We start from the raw sequence: 22,305 nt of genomic DNA on the forward strand, positions 1-22,305 counted from the left end.
TCAAGCTGGTATTCAGTGGCAAGTTCAATCTGGACATCAGATTCATATTTTGGAGGACCCTTGGATTCCTTCAATTGCGGGTTTCAAAATTCTTTTATTAAAACCTCCCCATTGCGAAGTTTCAATGGTGATAGATTTAATAGATCCGGCTCACAAGTCTTGGAATTTGGCCCCACTGTTGCACTGTCTAACCACTGAGGAAATTGAGGCCATCTCAATCATACCCATTGCGGTAGAAGGGCGGACTGATTCTGTCATATGACACCCCAACAAGTCAGGCCTCTATTTAGTTAAATCGGGTTATGCTCTGGCTAGATCTCTTCGGGAACGATCTTTGGACAGCCCTCCTTCATCCTCTCTATCCCTTGTTGAAAATATGTGGAAGGTTATTTGGGGCTTAGAAACACCGTCCAAAATTCAGCACTTTTGATGGTAGGTCTGCCATAACCTTTTGGCAACCAAAGCTGATCTATTCAGGCGCAGATGTGGAACTTTTGCGGTTTACTCAATCAGTCTTTCTGCTCCTGAAACTGTGGAGCACCTGTTATTTGATTGCTCTTGGTCTAAAGCAGTGTGGTTTGGAAGCTCACTCAACCTTGGAATTGATCTTGGCTCGATTCCCAATGTGGCCCAGTGAACAAGTGATATCATTAGCCAAGTCCTCTCTACCTCTATTGCACAGAAATCTCTCAGCAAAATTGCAACTGTTGGTTGGTTTATTTGGAAAACTAGGAACGACTTTGTTTTCAACAATTTTCCAGTGGATCATTTGGCTACAATCCATCAAATTGCTCACTTCTGGGCTGAACGAGAAAACCTCATTAGAGCTACATCCAATCAGGACCACAGGCAGACTTCTCTGCCCTCTACTATTGTTTCAGGCTGGCTTCCAGCTCGCTATGGGCATTTCAAGATAAACTGTGACGCCTCATTCTGCCAGCGGAACTCCAAGGCTGCCATTGCAGCAGTTTTTCGAGATTCTAATGGACATCTAATTGACGGTAACGCCAGGACTGTTATGGCCTCTTCAGCCTCCCAAGCTGAGGCTTTCACTGTCCGCATGGCCTACCTAATGGTTCGGACCCATAACCTATCGTCGGTAGAGATTGAAAGTGACAACCAATCGGTCATCAAACTCTGTGTTTCAAAGCAGGTCCCTCCATGGGAGTTGAGTGCTATCATTCTGGATATCCGCTTCTTCGCCTCTGCCCATCAAATTTCCTTTTCATGGACTAATAGGTCCAATAATCAAGTGGCAAATTGGGTGGCCAAAACCCAAGCTTCTCAGAGTCTTCCTTTAACATGGGCTGTGCTCCCACCAATTTGTCTTTTATCTCTATTATATGCTGATCTATCCTCTTTTGTTGGTTAATCAATTTGTTTTTCAGTTCAAAAAAAAAAAAAAGAATAGATAAAGCAATTAATGGGCAATTTCGTTATTTTTGATATTATAACCTATGACATCAGCATGACATTAATATGATATCAACAAATTATGCTAAATAGTTTAACAGAGGATAACAACAAAGGAATCTTGGTAATAGTTTTAAAAGTAAAGAAGGTTAGTATAATTATTGAAATCACAAGAGAAATCCTTATAATTGTCAAAAGCCTCACAAGAGATAAGTATAATTTACCCCCATAAATTTAAAATACAACTTAAATTTATATTTTGTTGTAACATCTATGACATAATCCTAGAAGATTTTAGGGTGGTAGTCGTTTTCATACAAAAGAGCTTAATTAAGGTGAAAGAGTCTTTCTAACAAGTTTCCTCGAGAGACAATTAAAAAATAAAAAAATAAATTAAAAAATTAAAAATATTGAAGAACACACAACACTTTTCATTAATTTATTTACTATTTTCAAATTATTTTTGACATAAATTTAAATATTAAAAAAATAACTCCCATAACACTGGTTAGTCTTTCCCTTTATTCTTAAGTTTCTAACACATCCAACTGCAAATTTAGAAGGATCTACATAGCACATGTTTTTCTTTCAAAATGTAAATATTATGCTATGTTTGAATTATAAATTTAGATATAAAAATAAAAAAAATCACTCATATTTCATTCATATTTTTGCTTTTTCTTTCCCAATCCTTACCTAAATTTATACTAATACAAATACAACCTTACTAAATCAATATTCATTCATCAAATTGGGATTGTGGGTGATATAGGGAGGAGAGCTTTAGGTGTGTGAGCTTGCATATGAAACACTTCTCCCTGAAGGAAGCCCGTTAAAAGTTTAGAGCTTTAAAATGCACTTCAATCAAGGTTACACATGATTGACTCAATGACAAGAAAAGTTGGGCACAAAGATTTGAATTGTAAGTTGACCTAGGATGTACCAATCATACGTTAAATGTGCAACTTTTTGCTGGATTAACATGGCGGAGATCAAACACAATTTCCATTTTTTTTTTTTTTGAAAATCATATGTACAAAATAATCAATTTAGACCATAAATTTCAAATTTTAAACACCTTTTAAGTATAGTATTGCTATTTTTTTTAGTTCATTGATTTTGTTGAGAGAAACTAAACTTGGCAAAAACTTGAGCAAAGTTTATTATACTTGTAAGTTTTCAAGTTGGGGGTTTGAGGTTTGAGCTTATAGAGAAATTTTGAATACTTGATTGTACTAACTTAATTTAGTAACTCGCTAGCTAGCATCGTATTGTGTGTAGAAAAAAAATGTCTATTTGAATTGCATGTAGGGGTGTGGGACTACCTTGAGAAATATGAACTTAGTTTAATTTTAGGGCTTAGAGCAATATATTTTTAAACTTGGAAACTCAGATCATGCTTAATTAGAGACATTGCAAACAATGCGCATAAGATATATAAAAATATTAAACAATACATGTAAAGCATTTGTCATTTTTATTAAGGTAAAGTTATTTAGACAATTAGATTGATTTAATCCAACCTAGTAGTAAAAAACAAATAAATGAAACAACTTGGCTCAAATTTGTAAGTAATTCAAGCCTAAATTAAGTTTAATTTATTGAGCACTAGCTAGGATTGAGTAAATAAATTCGAGTTGGGAGTCATACTTAAACAGATTTATGTAAATCTCAATATAATTCAAGTTAAGTTTGGACAATATCTCAACTCGATTAAAATCTACCAAAGTTAGAACCCTAATTACGTGTCAATAATATCACAGTTATTTCCTAATTATCCACAAACTCAAATTACAATGCTACAAGTGGGTGGAAGAGTGGTTGTTGTGCATATGGAAGTGCTCTCAACGTGTTTGAAAGGAAGAATTTCGAGGCTCTTCCATCTTACAACAAGGCGACATGGTAGGATGTGTACTTATGTTTTTAAAAAAATCCAACCAAGAAAAACAAACATTCATCAATTTTTATTTTGTTTAAACTCCAAATATACAAAAACAAACTTATGTTCGTGTTGACACATAATTGGTCCTAGGCTAGCTAGTTGGCCGGCTTATAATATAGGTTTGCCGAAATAAGATCAATTAATGTTGATGAAATCTTTTGAAACTAATTAATTTATTAATGGGTCTTAATTAACTTAAACTTGTTGATTAAGAAATAAATACGTGGATACTAGGCGAACACCGTGTAAGTGAGTTTATCCAAGCTTGTTATTGATTAAAGTTGGAGATTAGTGGTGGGACTAGATTAGATTAGAGAGGTTAGGCTATGAGGCTATGGGGATTATTATTATGAAAAAGTTTGAAATCCATTTAGAATTTTCTGAATGGGTAGTTGTATGATGGAGATTAAACTTGTATAGTGTAGGGTTTATATGTTGAATAAATCTGAATTATAAGATGATAATTTTGAGTAATTTTTAAATAATTAAGTCTGAATTTATAATATTACCGTATTATTATTCATAAACCAAGACACTTCTTCCTGGCTTCCCGCCAAAACACACGCACACACGCATGCATGTATGCATGGATCTTGACAGAAACCTTAATTTTTTTAGCATTTAAAGAGAATTGTTTTATAGTTGGGGATCGGACAGTGGGATTCGAAAATCTGCGCTTGCAAAAATATCAAATAAACCTTAATTTTTTAACTATTTGTTGTTGAATTTTATTAATACTACATTGAGAGAGTCGACTAATACAGCTCATCAAAAAATTTATTTAAAAAGTAGAATTTATTTGAAAATTTTCCTATAAGCTAGTTTTCGATTAAAACAAAAAAAAATTGAAGAAAACCAACGGTGCCAAGATTATTATAGATAGTAAAATTTTAAACTTGAACTTCTCTCTAATTGTATAAAATGTGTAATTTAACGGTAGTTCTACATGCACCAATTAGTGCACTAACTAATGTATTAATACTAATTATGATATTATTATTGACTTCACTTATTATATAAATTACAAATATTAAAAATATTTTAAATTATATCACATCATTAATTGATACACTAATTAATATACTAATTTATAAATACAGCATTATTCTTAATTTAAAAATTCTGAAATGAATTGTGGGACTCACAATGGAGCCTAGGCCCACAATCCCTTTCACGTTTTTTGGAATTTAACCGTCAAGTCAAAATTTTAGCTTGTCCATCAATTATTTACAGAATTTTTTTTTTTAAATCTTATAAAAAAAAATCAGAATGATATGATAGTAATAATTGTGAAATTATAAATAATAATGAAAGTGTTATAATTATAAATTTTAAAAAAAGGGAAAAAGAGTCATATATTTTTCTGTATGACATACCAATTATTTAAACTACTCTGAAGGTTTATTTGAATATGAAGCAACCTACAAAAAGGGTGAGCTAGGTTGGGGATACAAATTATTTTACCAAAATTTTAACACAACACTTATATGGATATGGGACCCACACTTATGTATGACCAACATTCATATAAGTAGTTGATAGAATTTTTGGTAAAATATTTGAGATGTGTGGCACTTTTAAAGTTTGATAATTATAACTCCAAAAATAATAATAATAATGAAATAGAAGTTTGATAACTAAAACATAAAAACTAACAGTGTGTTTGGTTTGAATTTTTTGGATTAAGCTTTTTGAAAATTGAGTTTTTTTGTTTTCGTATTCTTTTGTTTTTAGTAAATATTTTTAAAATTTTAAACATTTTTTTTACTTTTTTATATGCACCTTAGTTAGATGTATCTAAAAAGTAAAAAAATTATGAAAAAATATTTTAAAAAATTAATAAATACATAAAAATATAAAAAATGTACTGAATTCTTGTATTTTTTTTTTGTATTTTTTGTATTTTTGGTATTTAGTGAATTTTTAAATTTTTTTTTTTACTTTTTAGGTGTATTTATGTTAGGTTTGTCTAAAAAGTAAAAAAATTGCTTAAAATATTAAAAAAATTCAATAAAAACAAAAAAAATACGGAAAATAAGAATGTAGAATTTTTTGAAAAGTGTTTTCTGAAAAATGAAAACAAGCAAGCTAATAGTGTTATTCTTTCAATTTTTCGATAATCAATTTTTTTTTTTATAAATTGTATTTAAGTTATTTTATCTTATAAACTTAGTTGCACTAAGAATTATAATACATATATATTCTTAGACTAAAAAAAAAGAGTAAATTATACTAACCTCTCTTAATATTTAAAGAAAAATATTGAGCCCTACAAGTTTGATGTAATTACACTGTACTAACCCACGGGTGGGTGACATTGTGGTTAAGGCTTGGGGTTTAAGCCCCAAGGTCACAAGTTCAATTCCCCTCTCTTCTGGGCCAATCTCCTGGGCGAAACACAGTTGGTTAGGAGGCTGGACCTCAAGTTGTCTAATCAGCACTTGGTGTGGATTCAAGGCTCCCCGCTGTGCGAGTCCTGACTTAAGCGGAGCTTGTCTTAGGAGGTCGGGACAAGTTCCCAGGTTATAATCTCCTCGCTCGGAATGGCTAACAGGATACCCTGATGATCTCTGCAAGGGGCGGCCTTGGACCTGCGAGAGAGTAGGGAGAATTTTCCTGTAACAAAAAAATAAATAAATAAATTACACTGTACTCTTTTAAAATTTTAATTCACATAATACTTATTTTCATCCGTATTTCGATAACTGTATACAAAAATATATATATATATATATATATATATATCATTTTTTTTAATTACTTTAATCTTATAAAAGGAAAGTCAAGATAATTATATTAAACTTATAAAATTTCTTATATATATATATATATTTTAATCTCATAGATAGTCAATAAATTCACCGAAAGCCAAGTCATAACGACCTTAATAAACTGCACGAAAAAGGCCAAACATATTTGTAGGAGCTAACGGTGCCTACTTGATTGTATCAATCAACAGCCCTGTTTGGGAAGTTGGCTATTTTTTAAATTATTTTAATAGGTTAAAATTTTTATGTTTGAAAAGATGGTGAGATTTTTTTATGGTTAAATGTGATATTTGTGAGAAAAAATGTGAAATGATTATGAGTTTGATATGACATTTTGTCTTATTGACTACTTTAACCTATTTATTTTTTTTGAATTTTAGCCTAAAAAATCAATTTTTAACATTTTCCAACTCGTTTGGTAGAGCTGTGGAAAAGTAATTATAGATTATACCTTAACAGATTATGACTTATAATTGTGAGTATAAGCTGTTAACCTGTTTAGTGCAGCTGTGAGATTATGGATTTAAGCAGCAGAGTAGTGTTTAGTTAATAAGTTGTAAAATAACTTTTTACTGTATAATTGTCCTTTCTGCCCTTATATGATATAAAAATGATTATTTTTGTATTTTTTTTAGTTTTAATTTTTTAAAAAAAATTCATTAGTAAAAGTTAATATAATTAGTATCAATTAATATAAAAATTGATACATTTGCTAAAAATATAATGGAGGTATTATTGTCAAAATTATTTTCCATTATAAATTAATTAGTATCAATTAATTGCTTAATTAGTATCAATTAATACTAAAATTATTAATTAGTATCAATTAATGGCTTAATTAGTCTCAATTAATATTAAAATTATTAATTAGTATAAATTAATATTAATAATCAATAATTGTTATTAATTAGTATCAATTAATAATTAATTCATTATAAAAGTATACAATATTAATTTATTAATAATTAATACCAATTAATATTGATTCTTTTCTTTTTCTTCAAAAATATACAATTTTTTATCTTTTAATTAATATAAAAATATACAATATGAATTTATTAATAATTAATACCAATTAATATTTATTTTTCAATTAATATTGATATTTTTTCTTTTTCTTCAAAAATATACAATTTTTTATTTTTTAATTAATATTAATATTTGGGTATTGACGAGGGCATTTAAGTAATTTTAGACCCCCACACAAGTTGCGCGCTTAAGTCAAAAATTTAAGCACCCCCTGACCAGCTTTTGAGATAAGCTGAGAAATAGCTTGATTTAATCTATAAGTTTGTTAACTTAAGTTACACCAAACACAATATTTTAACTTAAATTAAGCTAAAAATTAAAATAAACAGCTTATAAGCTCTGCCAAACAAGCCCAAGGCCAATGAAGAAAAATAGCAAGTATTTGGACAAGACATATCTGAACTAAAGTAAATTCAAATCTTGCTACTCTCTCATTTCACCAAAATGACAGTGACAATAATTTTAAACTTTTTACTTTTTATTTTATTTTATTATATATATTTTTTAAATTTTATTTTATTAATGTATCAGTCAACAGCGTGCTTCTGACTCGAGAAACTTGTTCAAATGACCAATGGTAGAATCGAACAAATGAGAGGAATCATGGTCCATAATGGATAGCTTAAATAAATCAAAATAAAACCAACTATTGAGGGGAAAAAATACTATGGTAAATGATGTAATCAAGGTTAGAAAGTGATTTAATAATAAGATTCTGATGCAGATTTTGTTCATTTCGTATAACACTTTGGTACAAGGATTCATACAGATACTGCAAATCTTTTTTTTTTTTTTTTCTTCGTGTTTTTTTTTTTTTTTTGGGTCCTTGAGGACACGGGGGACTTTGTCCCGGCTAATTCCAATCTCTATTATAGCAAGCCTAAATCTTGAGAATATATCAAGACTGTATTTGGGTTATAAATTTAAGTATAAATTTAAAAACAAAAAGAAAAACGTGAGTGAAAAACAAATTTATAATTCAAATATCTATTTAAGTTAATGATCCAAACACAAGCTAAAGGAGAGTGGATAATAGAAATTTTAACCATTAATTTAATCTTGGCTTATAAAATAGGCTTACCATCATTCAAACAATCGGAAACTAACTAAAAAGTTTTTAAGTTCGATGATATACTTGTTAGAAGAAAAAAAAATAGCTTTATAAAGTTTAAGAAGTTCCAGACGATAATTAGAAGAAAATAGTTTGAGAGAGATTGCTGCAAACATTACCTTTTTGAAATTTAAACAAAATGTATAGTTGAAGATAAAAATAATCTTTGGAAAATTTTCTGCTGATAAATATTTTTGATTATCTATTTATGTTCCAATAAACACATGTTGCCCTAGTAATTTTTTTTTTTAAAATTTTTTATAACTGAGTGTTCAGATTAACTTCCGTATAATTTTGATTTAGAAATAATGATTAATGAAATAATAAATAATATGTTATCATCAGAAATACTGTATCAATGTCAAGTGGGTCCCATGTTCCACATGTATATTTTGTATCCATTGAGAAAATGATTTATGAAAAAAAAAATTAAATCAATATTAATAGTTACGTGACTGAATCAAACTTATCTTTAAAAATGTATGTTATTATTGTTTTTTTAAATGTGTTTATTATTATTTATTTGATAAAATAAAACAATGTGAAAAAGATTAACGGATTGGATGGTCGAGCTGAGAGGGTTGTACCTCACCTCAGACCCAATTCTATAATCTAAACCGTTTATTTTTTAAAATCCTTCAAGAAAATCATCTATAAAAAAATAACTAAATCGATATTATTAGTTGTTGAATCATATTTCTCTAAAAAGATATTTATTATTATTTTAAAACAAATAAAATATAATTGTAGGACTACCAATGCTTAATTAATTAATTTGCTGTATTATTTTTTATGTAAATGATCTATCAAACAAGCCTTAAGATATGAATAATACCAAATTTGAGGTAGATACTGATAAACCTAGTTGGACTGGAGACTGGAGACTGGAGCTGGTCCAAAACAATAAAATAAAAAAGGCCATGGCTTCTGTCCAGTCCGGAATCTCGGATTAGACCGTACTGTTGGATTTGTGAGGGCTCACCACGGGTCCCGTTTTGATAATCTGAACCGTTCAATGTGTAGAACTCGTCGAGTACTATATGCCTGTAAAAATTCAAGTTGATCGGATATCGATAGCTATGTGAACAAAACATTTTTTATCAACCGTTAATTTTTTCACCGTCCATTTTTTTTATACAAAACTGATTTGATCACATAGCTATCAATATCCAATCAACATAATTTTTTATAAACATATAGTACTCGACGAGTTCTACACATTAAACGATTCAGATTTTCAAAACGGGACCCATGGTGGGCCTCCATGGGTCTAATAGCACGGTCCAGTCCGATCCTGGACTGAACAAAAGCCGGACCAATAAAAAAAATGGATGGGATTCCTCTGGTCCAAAATCTGGACTGAGGGTTATTTGGATACGTGGAGTTCATTATGAATCATATTTTAATGATTTAAATTGTTTATTTTATTAGATATTTTATATATTTCATTCATATAAAAATTTCGATTGATTCTATAATGGTAATTTATTTAATTTATTATTTTTGTCATGAAAAAATATATAATTTATTTTTTAAAAACACAATTATAATCTATATTTTTAAATAAAAACATAATAAATTGAATAAATTATAATTATCGAATCGATTTAATTTTTTTTTATAAATGATATACATTGTATTTAACAAAATAAACGATTACATTATTAAAACAAAATCCGTAATAAACACATATCCAAATAACCCCCTCCCACTCAAATTTTAGACAGGAGGCCTTCCTTTTTAAACACATCCACACGCAAATCTTCACTTTGTCCAATCAAATTCCTTCTTCCTTACAAATGAATTGAAAGATTCGAACAAAATTATAAAATCATAGAAAAGTTTATCACTTTAATTATTAAAGTTAATAAATTTGATCATTAATTTGTAATTTTTTTTTTAATCTTTCAACTGAATTGCAATTTCCTCTCCGTATGATACAAACTGAAAATATATATATATATATATATATATATATATATAAAGACCAGTATAAATTTGGTCATGTTAGGCTTTTTATGATTTTCTAATTATTGTGGACTAGTACTCTATTATGATAATATAAATATTTTTTATACTTATAATTACTCACTTGATTGACCAAAAAAAAAAAAAAATTTACATAATTTTTATCATCATTTTATATCATTAAATACATGGCAAAATATTATTTATTTTTAAAGATTTTTTAATAATTATTTCTAAATAAGGGAGTCAATCTATATGTGAGCGATGGAGTGATTATTCAGTATTTTCGAAATATAGACACATGGTGTCCCATAAGGTTTTGATTGGTAGAGAGAAGTAAGAACCCACAATTTATGTTGGGAATAGGTGAACAACATGGGGCTAAGTAATTGGTGATTGGCTTGGAGTATGATCACGTGATATTCTGGAATTATTGAATGATTTCCTGTAAGGGATGATACAAAATGAAGATGAAAAATCTGTGATATATAACATTTTTCATCCAAAAATTATGTATAAAATAACGCAGTAGCTTTATGAGCCTATTACTTTAAAACAAAGAATTCACCAAGTTAATTTTTAATTACATAACTGCAACTGCTACATTATTTTGATAATAGATTTGTATGGGTATGTTTGATTATTAAGATTATAATATAAGATTAGGATTGTTAGTCCACAAACTCACAATCCTATATTTGATTGTAAATTTTATTAACTGGATTATATGTACGATAGACATTTAATTTGACGAAATTGATTAATTTTTAATATTAAGAGGGATTGAAAATCATAATTTCAAGTATGAAACAAAAAAATAAAGTTAATACATAATAAATTATTATCTCACTAATTAATTCGATCATACACCAATTCATGAGATTATTAATGTTTTCACTGTGTATTCCATTAATCAAACAATACTTTTCTCTCTATTTAAACAACCCCTATCTCCCCCTTCCTTCACCATTCACCACCCTCCAAACCTCTCTATCTCTCTCTCTCTCTCTCTCTCTCGAAACCAAGCGTTCATGGAGCTTACCTTGATTTCTGAGGACGCCACTTGGTGGTTATTCACTCTCCCTGCTATTCTTAAACTCCAAGCCTTTTTCAACACTCCTCTTGTACTCTCTATCTTTACAATCATTGCCATTTTGGGTACTCTCGGGCTTCTCACTTGGGCTTTCTCCACTTCTGGCCCAGCCTGGAAATATGGCAGGAACCAAATGGGCCGAGTCCCAATCCCTGGATTCCGAGGCCTTCCCATCTTTGGCAGCTTATTCAGCTTGAGCCATGGCTTGGCTCATCGCACTCTCGCATCCATGGCTTCAAGCCAAGCTGCCACCCAGCTCATGGCTTTCAGCTTGGGCTCAACCCCAGCTGTCATAGCCTCGGACCCAGTCACGGCTCGTGAAATCCTGACCTCTCCCCACTTCGCCAACCGTCCGATCAAACACTCGGCTAAGCAGCTCATGTTCAGCCGAGCCATAGGGTTTGCCCCTAATGGAACATACTGGCGGCTCCTCAGAAGAATAGCCTCTTCTCACCTCTTTGCGCCCAAGCGCATATTAGCCCATGAAGCGGGACGTAGGCTAGACTGCGCCGCCATGTTGAGTTCCATATCCAAAGAACAAACTCTTCATGGGTTTGTAGTTCTAAGAAAGCACTTACAAGCTGCTTCTCTGAACAATATAATGGAGATTGTGTTCGGAAAAAGGTACGACACGGTGCACGATAGCGAGGAGGAGGCTCGAGAGGTTCAAGAGATTGTGAGAGAAGGGTTTGAGCTCTTGGGAGCTTTTAACTGGTGTGACCATTTGCCATGGTTGAAGTATTTTTACGATCCATTTTGCATCGATGAACGTTGCGTAGCTCTTGCTCCTCGGGTGAAAAGGCTCGTGAATCGAATCATCGATGAGCACCGACGAGGAAGAGTTAGTGGGTCTGTGAAACTCTCCGACGATTCTGATTTTGTCGACGTTTTGCTGTCTTTGGAGGGTGAAGAGAAGCTCGAGGAAGACGATATGGTGGCAGTTTTATGGGTTTGTTTTCAACTTTCTCGTCAACATTGCCTTCTGTGCATTTTTTACATGAGATTAGTCTTTGGGTCTCTTCATTTTTTCAAAACACCAATCATTATTTTTTAAAGCAAATGACATTGCTACGGTGCCGTTTGGTAACACTTACGTTTTTAATTTTCTATTTATATTTATAAAAATTTTAAAAACTCAAATAAAAACTTGTTTGGTAAAATTTTTGATTTATAAATCAGTGGTCTCAGTTTATAAATTTGACCAAAAAATGAAAACACAAAAAATGTGTTTCCATTTTGAGTTTTCAATTTTTTTTTTTTTACCATCCAACACCCGCCACCATTTTCCACCACCATCTTCCGCCACCACCACCCACCACCCATCCCCACCACCACCTGCCACCACCACTCACCACCCACCTGCCACCTACCTACCACCCACTCACCACCATCACCCACTTGCCATCCACCCGCCACTACCATCCACCGCCCGTCACCACCATCCACCGCCCACCACCACCACCACCACCTGCCACCTAGTTGCCACCATCACTCACCACCTATCTGTCACCACCATCCACCACCTGCTTCCACCAGCCACCCATCACCACCAGTCACCTGCCACTCACCCGCCACCCACCACCCACCACCACCACCACCACCATCACCATCACCCGCCACCCACCTGTCACCACCACCCACCACCCACTGCCACTACCATTACTACCCACTCGTTACCACCTACCACCCGCCACCGTCACCCACATACGCACCACCACCCGCCACCTATTCGCCACCACCACCCGCCATCTACCACCCACCACCACCACCACTCACTCGCTACCAACCACCACCCGCCACCGTCACCCATCCACCCACCATCACCACCCACCCGCCACCACCCGCCATTTGCCACCCACCTGCCACCACCACCCACCACCTGCCACCACCACCCACTCGTTACCACTCACTACCCGTCACTGTCACCCACCCACCCACCACCACCACCACCACCCACCACTTACCTGCCACCACCACCCACCATCCGCCACCCACTTGCCACCACCACCACTACCCGCCACCACCACCACCACCACCACCACCACCACCCACTCGCTACCACCCACCATCCGCCACCGTCACCCACCCACCCACCACCACCACCAGTTACCCACCGTCACCACTTTCCACCACCGTCTTTCGCTGCCACTTGTCATTTCTTACTCTTTTTTATATTTTTAAACATTTTGTCAATTACCAAACGCGTTTGTAGTTTATGTTTTTCTAAAAATAAACAAAAACCAGTTTATAAAATTTTTGTAAATATAAACTGAAAACGTAAACGTTACCAAACACACCCTACATGTTTTTAAAATTATTTATTTATTTATTTTGTTTTGTTTGCAAATCAGTTTTCAAAATTAATTTTGACAAGTGGACAGCACAAAGCCAATCGGTAACAAAATGCAACTTTTAAGAAGAAACACTTATTACATGATCAAAAAGGATGGTAATATAATAACAAGAGCATGTTTTGCTTAATTTTACTTTTTTAAACATTAGGACAGTACACGGTCCTAACGTTTCTTTAAAAAGTTTTTTTTTTTTTTTTTTGTAGCATAGAAAATGTTATGACATTAAAAATTCATTTCAAGGGAGTTTTGTTTAGGGTTTTCCCACTATATGAATAATAATAAGATAATGCTATATAAAAAATTCATACAAAATTATAAATTGCAGTCAAATCATTCTTTATAAATTTTATGTGTACAGAATAATAATTTTTTTCTTCTCTTTTATTTAAGATTTCATTTTGTCCTCTAAATGAGTTGTTAACAAGTTTCCTAAACAATATTTCCTAGGAAATGATCTTTCGCGGTACCGACACAACTGCTCTTCTAACCGAATGGGTCATGGCCCAGCTAGTTCTGAATCCAGTAATCCAAGCCAAGCTTCAACACGAGCTCGAAACCCTCATAGGAACCAAAACTGTGACAGACAATGACATCTCCAAACTACCCTATCTTCAGGCAGTGGTAAAAGAGACCCTACGTGTCCATCCACCTGGACCCCTCCTCTCATGGGCCCGCCTGTCCACATCAGATGTCCACCTCAGCAACGGCATGGTCATACCTGCCGACACAACAGCCATGGTCAACATGTGGGCCATCACACATGACCCCAATGTGTGGGACGACCCTACGGTGTTCAAGCCTGAGAGGTTCTTACCCTCTGAAGTCGGCGGTGTTGATGTGACCTCCGGCTTTGACGTGAGGGGCAATGACCTTAGGCTTGCACCGTTTGGAGCCGGGCGTAGGGTTTGTCCGGGGAAGAACCTAGGGTTAGTCACTGTGAGCCTTTGGGTGGCTAAGTTGGTGCACCATTTCAAGTGGGTTGAGGACATATCAGCTCACCCTATTGACCTAAGTGAAGTGTTGAAGCTGTCTTGTGAGATGAAGAACCCTCTCTCAGTTGTGGCTGTTCCAAGGACTAGTGTTTCTACATTTTAGGGTTTTAAGTATCATAATTGTAATGCTATTATGCTATACATAATAGATTTCTCATCAAATTTTTTTACTATTAAACACAAAATTAGTGAATTCCACGTTAATAACTATATGTGGGATTCATAATTTTGTTTTGTTTAATAGTAAGAAAATAAGATAAGAAATTATGTATGGCATTTTTAATTTTAAAATGTTATGAAAATAATAAGTTTATGTGTTTTTATTAATGCAAGTCCTATGTCTAGCAATAAGAATAAATAAAATTTTAAGTTTTGTTATAGGATTTTCTGTAATAAAATATTGTCTCTCTCCACGTCTGGGTGAAGAATAAGAATAAGCCTGCATGTTCGTGAATTGATGAATCTTGTATTGGGATCATTATTATTTTTAGTTATGCCAGTCTTAATCCAAGTGATTTAGTGTTCCAAGGTTCTTGATTAACAAAATTAATAGATTCTGTTTTATTAATAAAATTAATAGTGAAAGGATTAATAATTCATGGAATTAGTGTATGATTAGTGGTTCACCTAGATTAGTGGAATAAATAAACCATGTTTTACACATTTGTTTTGTAATGGATATCAAAATATATAATTCAAATTATATTTTTGTTTTACATTATTAATTGTAGGATTAAAAATTTTGCTAATTTTGTTAGATCAAATGTCCATCTAAATATGACCCTCATAACAAAAATTATAACTAAGACCTTGTTTGTCATCTCTCTACCACATTACTTCAAACCCAACTCATATTTCATAAAAAGTCAAAAAGTACACTTATTTAAATCATCCCAAACCACCCCTTAATACTAGGATGTGAGTTTCATTAATTACAATCTTAATTCTATGCTATAACATATTCAATCAAACAAGCCCTTGATGTATTAATTCCAAAGTTGTAGGATTCCAATTGAAACCCATACCCAAGCAAGGTCACATGTTAATTAAAAAAAAAATTAAAAAAACAAAAAATAAACTAATCAATAGATACATACCCGCATACCTAACGTGATTGAACGCAAATGTGATTAATGTAATTTAATTAATTTAATTTAATTTTTTTGTATGAATATTTTGCTCAGAGAGTCTTACTAAATAAAAATAACATAAAAAACTTAAGGCTTTGTTTGGTTTAAGTTTTAAATCATAATTTTCACCCTTGAATGTTAAGTTTGATTTAAGTTTTCAAAAATTGATTCCAATGCCACATTTGAATACACATTCCAATATATATTTGACAAAGTAGAGTTTTTGAATCTCATATTTGAATACACATTCCAAGGCCACTTACTTTCTACAGTGCTTTTTTTTTTTTTTTTTTTTTTTTTTTTTTTTGTGTGTAATTGTAACTTGTTATTTGAAGACAAAAAAATATACAATCAAATTTTAAAACACTAACTGAATATTTTTTTTAACAAAAAATAATACATATTTTTATTTAAATAAAAAATATTTTCGAAATTTTTTTAATTTATTAAATAAAAAAATTATTTTTTTCAATAATTATTCTTTTGAATTAAATTTTAAAAAGAGTTTAGTTTTGAGTTTTGAATAGAATTTCAATAGAGTTTTGACTTGTGTGTTTGGTTATGAGTAATAGGTTTTTGAATTAAGTTTTGAAAGTTTTTTAATTAAGTTTTGAAAATTCTTTTCAAAACTCTTTTCAAAAATTAAAACTCAATTCAAAACTCTTTTCAAAATTCATAATTAAATAATTTTTTTCTTTTTAAATCATGATTCAACAACTCACAAATTTAAAATACAATTCTATTCTCAAATCATGATTTTAAAATTAAATCAAACGCTGCCTAAATTATTAAGGTGGATTCCGTGGGTGGCCCATTGAACCCCAACAACACAGTCTAATTTATCTTCAATAAATACAATTATAAATGGAGTTTTGAATTAGGAACGTTGAGAATTAATTTTTTTAATATTTTTTTTTTTATAAAAAGACATGAAAAAAAAAATTGAAATTATATAATGACTTCTAAATTTTTTTTTTTTTTTTTTTATTAGTTTCCAAACAACACCCTAAGCTGCACCCACTTTAGTGCACGTAATCAAAACACTTGCTCTTTGAGATGTGTTGTATTGATATGTTATGATGTTATGAGCAAGTTGATATGGAATACTTCTTCAATTTAAATAAGTTTTTGCAAGATTTTCTCAGTTGTTGCTTGAAATAAAAATAAAATTTTGGATGGGAATGTCGGAATTAGCACTCTGACGGACAAATTAATCTTTGTAGAAAAGGTTGGTGTTTTATGATTTCTTGAGATTTAAGGTTCTTAGCATATACCTCTTTCTGCAACCTTTCTTCTCCTTTTATAAGGTCCCTCTCCTCGATCTTTACTCTGTGCAGTCTAGCTTCATCATCATCTTGTCAGGGTCCATTCCCCTACTATATTTCCTTGAAAGGGGTAGTCTGGTCCCACCTAACGGGCTCATGCCAAATCGCCCGACACATTCAACTTTGCTATTCGGCACAAGTACTCGTAAATTTGGCGCTCCCTGATATTTTCATGCTTATTTAGATATCTATTCGGCAACGATGTAGTTGAGTGGGCTTTGGCCTTATTTGGCCCATTTTAAATGGGTTTGGCCGCTTTGTTGACCGTTTTCAAGTATATCCTCTTTTTAGCTCCCACAATAGCTATGGACATCACTTGCACCTTATTCGATAGTATTCATCTCATTATAACATATTAGGATTTTAAAAATAAAATTATTTTTTACATATAAAAAATCTCAATTGTTAAATGTATTATTATAATATTATATTTTTAGTTATAAAAATAGATGGCCCTGTTTGGTACAGCTTAATTTCAGCTTATTTCAGCTTTCAGCTTAATTTAAGCTATTTTGATGTGTTTGGTTTAGCTTATAGCTTATAGCTTATAGCTTTGTGGAAGTCAGAAAACAGCTTATTCTTTGAGTGGGGCAGGATATGCTTTAAGAATAAGTTGGAAATCAGCTTAAGCTGAAAGTTATAAGCTATAAGCTGTTTAGGCATAAGCTATAAGCACTTTCCCACAGCTCTACCAAACGGGGCTGATATATAATACTGAATTATTCTCTTTTTGGAATCAAATTTTGTTTGTTTCAAAAGTAAATCTTTTGGCATGAAATTATTGTCTCTAACAATGTATTTTCAAAATGACTTTTTCATGATAACTCACATGACGACTGAAATTGATTTCTTAATATTTTTCTTCAACAAAATTTTCACTTTTAAAAATAAAAATTTAATTCCTAAAATTTTTAGATATTGTAGTGCCATATAATTATTTAACAAGAAGTTGTTACCTTGGTTTTGCTCGCTATCCCTCATTTGAGGTCATTGAAGACTCTTATGATTTGTGGAACTCTTTTTTTTTTCTTCTTTTAACAATTTTAGTTAATGTGGCGAATTTTGAAGAGAGAGGAGTCATTGGTAGTTTTTTAAAGGGAAAAATGTGTGAAATGTAGTCATATTTTATACAAATTTTACTTATTTTTTTTCTTTTTCGTTCCAAATTCATGAACCAAATACAGCATAAGAAAAAATTAGTTATTGGAAAGATGTTACTTCCAAAGACTATTAAAAAAGAGAAAGAAGTAGATAAAATTATATACAAATATACGAGTTTTCTTTTCTTTCACTTTTCATTTAATTTTATTTCACTGTTTGATTTGAACTACTTGTAAATTCTTCACTAACAATCTCTATTTTTATTTTATTTTATTTATAAAATAAACATATATAAAGAGGTTATAAATACATGGGTTAGTCCTATTCTCGTTTTAGTAATGTACGCTTGACAATTCTGTTTTTTTTTTTTATTTATTTATTTATTTATTTATTTGTTTTTTTTGTGTGTACAAATATGGACCCAACTACAATTTATATTATTGTTATGAATTGTTATGTTGATTAAATTTTTTATTTAACAAAAAAAAATATTTATTTATTTATTTACTTTTTATTAACAATAAAACATTACCAAAGGAGAAAATGGAAAAAAGATCAAAATAAATTATTTTAAGGATTCAAACTCAAAAATAAATTGGCCAAAGAATTCTATTTCGTATTCCAAGGATGTTCTAGACAATGAATTATTGCCGATGTTACCTAAGTTGATGAAGGTTAATTTAATTAGTCTCTCTTGATCATGGATGGATCTAGGGGACTGGTGGTCGCAGCTCACAAAATTTATAAAAATTATATATATTATATTTGTAATTGTAAGATAATTTTTAAAAAATGAGAAGTGACGTGTGTATTTGCCTCCACAATTCAAATTCTAAATCCGTCATTGCTCTTGACCCACATCAAAATCTAAATATTTTTTCCTAAATTCATGTTATGCACAAACCCGTATTATCTACTAATCGAGACAATGTCATATAACTCTTTTATATTTCCAACATCCTCTCAACTTTCCCAATTATATATTGTTTTTATTTAGATTAAATTACACTCTTTTCTCTTGGAATTAAGAAAAAAAAAAATCAAATTTACCATTTTATATGTACATATGCATATAAAAAAGTAGACATATAACAGTTGCAAGATAAAATTAATATATAAATTAAAAAAACAATTTGAATATAAAAATAATTTTGGCCAAATTCAATATTCTTAACTGAATACAAATTTTTTTTTTAAAAAAATTGAATATAAAAATAATTAAATACAAATTCAAAGACTAAAACATTTTGCAATCAAAGATTTGAAAAACATGAAAAAAATAAATAAAATTTAAAAACTCAAAAACTCAAAAATAATGTAAAAGTATATGAGAGTATGTGTATATATATATATATATATATATATATATATATCAATTGCATTTTTTTTTCTTGTAAATATCTATTTCTTCTTCTTCTTCTTTTGTTGTTGTTGTTATTTCTAAAATAAGTAACTTTCAAAATATATATGAGTGTGTATATATATCTTATCAAACATTGAAATTCAAAAAAAATTCCGAATATCTATTTCTTTCTCATTCTTTTTTCTAAAATAAGCAAACTTGCATAATATATTTTGAACTTACTATTCTCAGCCATCTAAGAATTAAGGAATTTTTTTAGTTTTTTAATATTATTATAACTATTATTTTATTTTTTGTGTTTCAAAATGTTTAAGAACATCCTCATTTATTTTTTGAGTATGCAAAATTTCTTTGAAAAGTTTGGAATACTATTTTTTTGGAAACAATTTGGAAATTGAAAAACAGTTTGCCTACGTTTTAAAGAAGAATAATGTTGCATGTACTAATTGATATACTAGTTAATGTACTAACGGATGATGTGACATAATTTTAGGGGTTTTAGATCTTTATAATTTGTATAATAGGTGGGGTCATAGTTTTGAAATAGTAATACCATAGCATATAGTGATATATTAATTAGTATATCAATTGGTGCATGTAGCACCGCCGTTCATTATTATCTAAATGTCAAATAGCAAATGTTTCAAGAAATCAAAAAAGGCCTCACTTAATATAATATTATAAATTACAAAGCTCAACACCCTTAACAAAAGTAACTATAAACAATAAACTCTAATGTCAAGCAATTGAAGTTGAAATTGAGTTGAGTTAAGTTGAGTAATAACTTGTTCAAGTTTAACTTATTTACATAACAAGTGGAATTCAAATATTTTAGTTTTCTAATAATGCTTATGTGCTTGTTCAAGTTTGACTTGAAAATTTAAAAAGTTTTGAAATATGTTGAAGTTTGATTTGCTTAGAGCATTTCCAATGGCTTGCCATTGGAGCTGCTATTGTGTGACAACCCTCACTACTGTTTACTGATAACACCACTGATTACTGCTAAATTGAGACTGATCATGATAAGTAATTGAATTGATTGAAATTCTGAGTTAATTGATTGAGTGTGTTAGTTTAAATGCATTTCTATCTGTCTGTCATTGAATTATCTGTTCGTGTTTTAAGTTTCGAACTGTAAATTGAAGGCCTTATCGGCGGCTGAATCCGAAATTGATTAATGTTTTATGCTAATTGGAATTTTTGTGATTTTATAGTATTTTTAATTGAAATGTGATTTAGTATGATTAAATTGGATTAAATAGTGTTAAATCACATTAGTTAGACTTATTTACCTTAGTGCCATTAAGTGGATTTTGCTAGACAATGTTTAGTCTTGCTTTACATGTGTTGGCCTCGCTTGTTATCATCCTTCTTGAGAGACCAAACGTGAGAGAGAGCTAGAGAGTTGGAGAAGAGCTTGAGCTCTTCATTTTTGCTTGGAGACTTGGAGATTTTGAAGTGGGATTGCATATTTGAGCTTCCATTCTTGTAACTAAGGAACCTAGGTAAGGATTTCATCATTTTAATTGTGAAACCAAGTTGGTTCTTGCATGATTCATGGTAGATAGGAGCCTAAGGTCATAAATTGGTTTAAGATTGTTGAATTGAAGCTTATTTCATACATGCATGTTTATCACTTGAAGTTTAGAGTTGTTTTCATGGGAATTATTGTATGCATGTCCATATTTGGGTTATAATCCATGAATTCATCATGTTTGGGAGTGAATTAACTCATTTGATCGTGCTTTGGAAGTTTTGAAGTAGATTAAATTCATGCATGTTGCATGTTCATCATGTTCTTGATGTTTTATTTGAAATGGTGTTTAATTGACTCACTCTTAGGATTTGATTTCTCAAATTGATCTTTGAAACATATTATATTATGGGTTTAAAGTGTTTTTCCAGAAAATGGACCCAAGAGGTTGAGTTTTGATGCATTAAAGTTGAGTTTTGAGCTTGAGGTTCAAATCTGGAAATTCCAGATTTTGGACCCACGTTCGAGCGAAGAACTCCACGCTCGAGCGTACACTCTGACTACATGAAGTCCGCTCGAGCGTAGAAAGTGACGCTCGAGCGTGAAATTCGTGTATCTAGTACTTTGCATGTGTGTACAATCCGCTCGAGCAAGGACTTGTGTCTCACGCTCGACCGTGGATCGAGCGCCCATCGAGCGTGATTTTTGTGCATCCAGTACTTTTACTGTAGCTTACAGTCCGCTCGAGCGACGGAAGTCACGCTCAAGCGGAGCTCCTTTGTCTGCATGTTCGCTCGAGCGTAGAAAGCCACGCTCAAGCGAGACCCTTGTTTTCTGAAAAATTCTGAAAAGTGTTTTAAAGTGCATCTTTGCATCCTCATTCCATCCTAGGCATTCTTAGGCCTAGTTTAAGACATCTTAATGAGGATATTGATGTAAAACCGCACCAAGGCAAATTAGAGATTAAGTTATTACTTTCCAACTGTGTAGCTTAGTGTGTGTTCGTTTTGTAACTGTGTAGGGTTGGCATCCGAGGACGCTCTAGCTGCTTATAGCCCAGTGCTCTGTGATAACAATGTTGTAAAGATATGTTCAATTGAGATTTTTTTCTGAACAAATGACTGTACTGCTTTATGAAATGACACTGTTTACTGAATGAATGTTTGTCCTATTTGTGAACTGTATTCGTGGCATCCATAGCAATTTACTGTTACTAAACTATTACTGCTACTGTTACAGAGA

At 31.5% G+C, this 22,305-nt stretch overlaps 1 protein-coding gene across 1 annotated transcript; it reads left to right on the top strand.

Annotated features, from left to right (window-relative positions):
* The first annotated feature begins 11,202 nt into the window (after positions 1-11,202).
* On the top strand, positions 11,203-15,124 carry LOC114289806 (cytochrome P450 78A7). Its single transcript, XM_028233620.2, has 2 exons — positions 11,203-12,273; positions 14,126-15,124. The coding sequence occupies exons 1-2, from the start codon at positions 11,263-11,265 to the stop codon at positions 14,771-14,773; spliced, it is 1,659 nt and encodes a 552-aa protein (XP_028089421.2). The 5' UTR covers positions 11,203-11,262; the 3' UTR covers positions 14,774-15,124.
* The last annotated feature ends 7,181 nt before the right edge of the window (positions 15,125-22,305 follow it).

The sequence above is a fragment of the Camellia sinensis genome, chromosome 3, assembly GCF_055761805.1.
Source record: "Camellia sinensis isolate YWXY chromosome 3, ASM5576180v1, whole genome shotgun sequence".
In the NCBI taxonomy this organism is placed as follows: domain Eukaryota; kingdom Viridiplantae; phylum Streptophyta; class Magnoliopsida; order Ericales; family Theaceae; genus Camellia; species Camellia sinensis.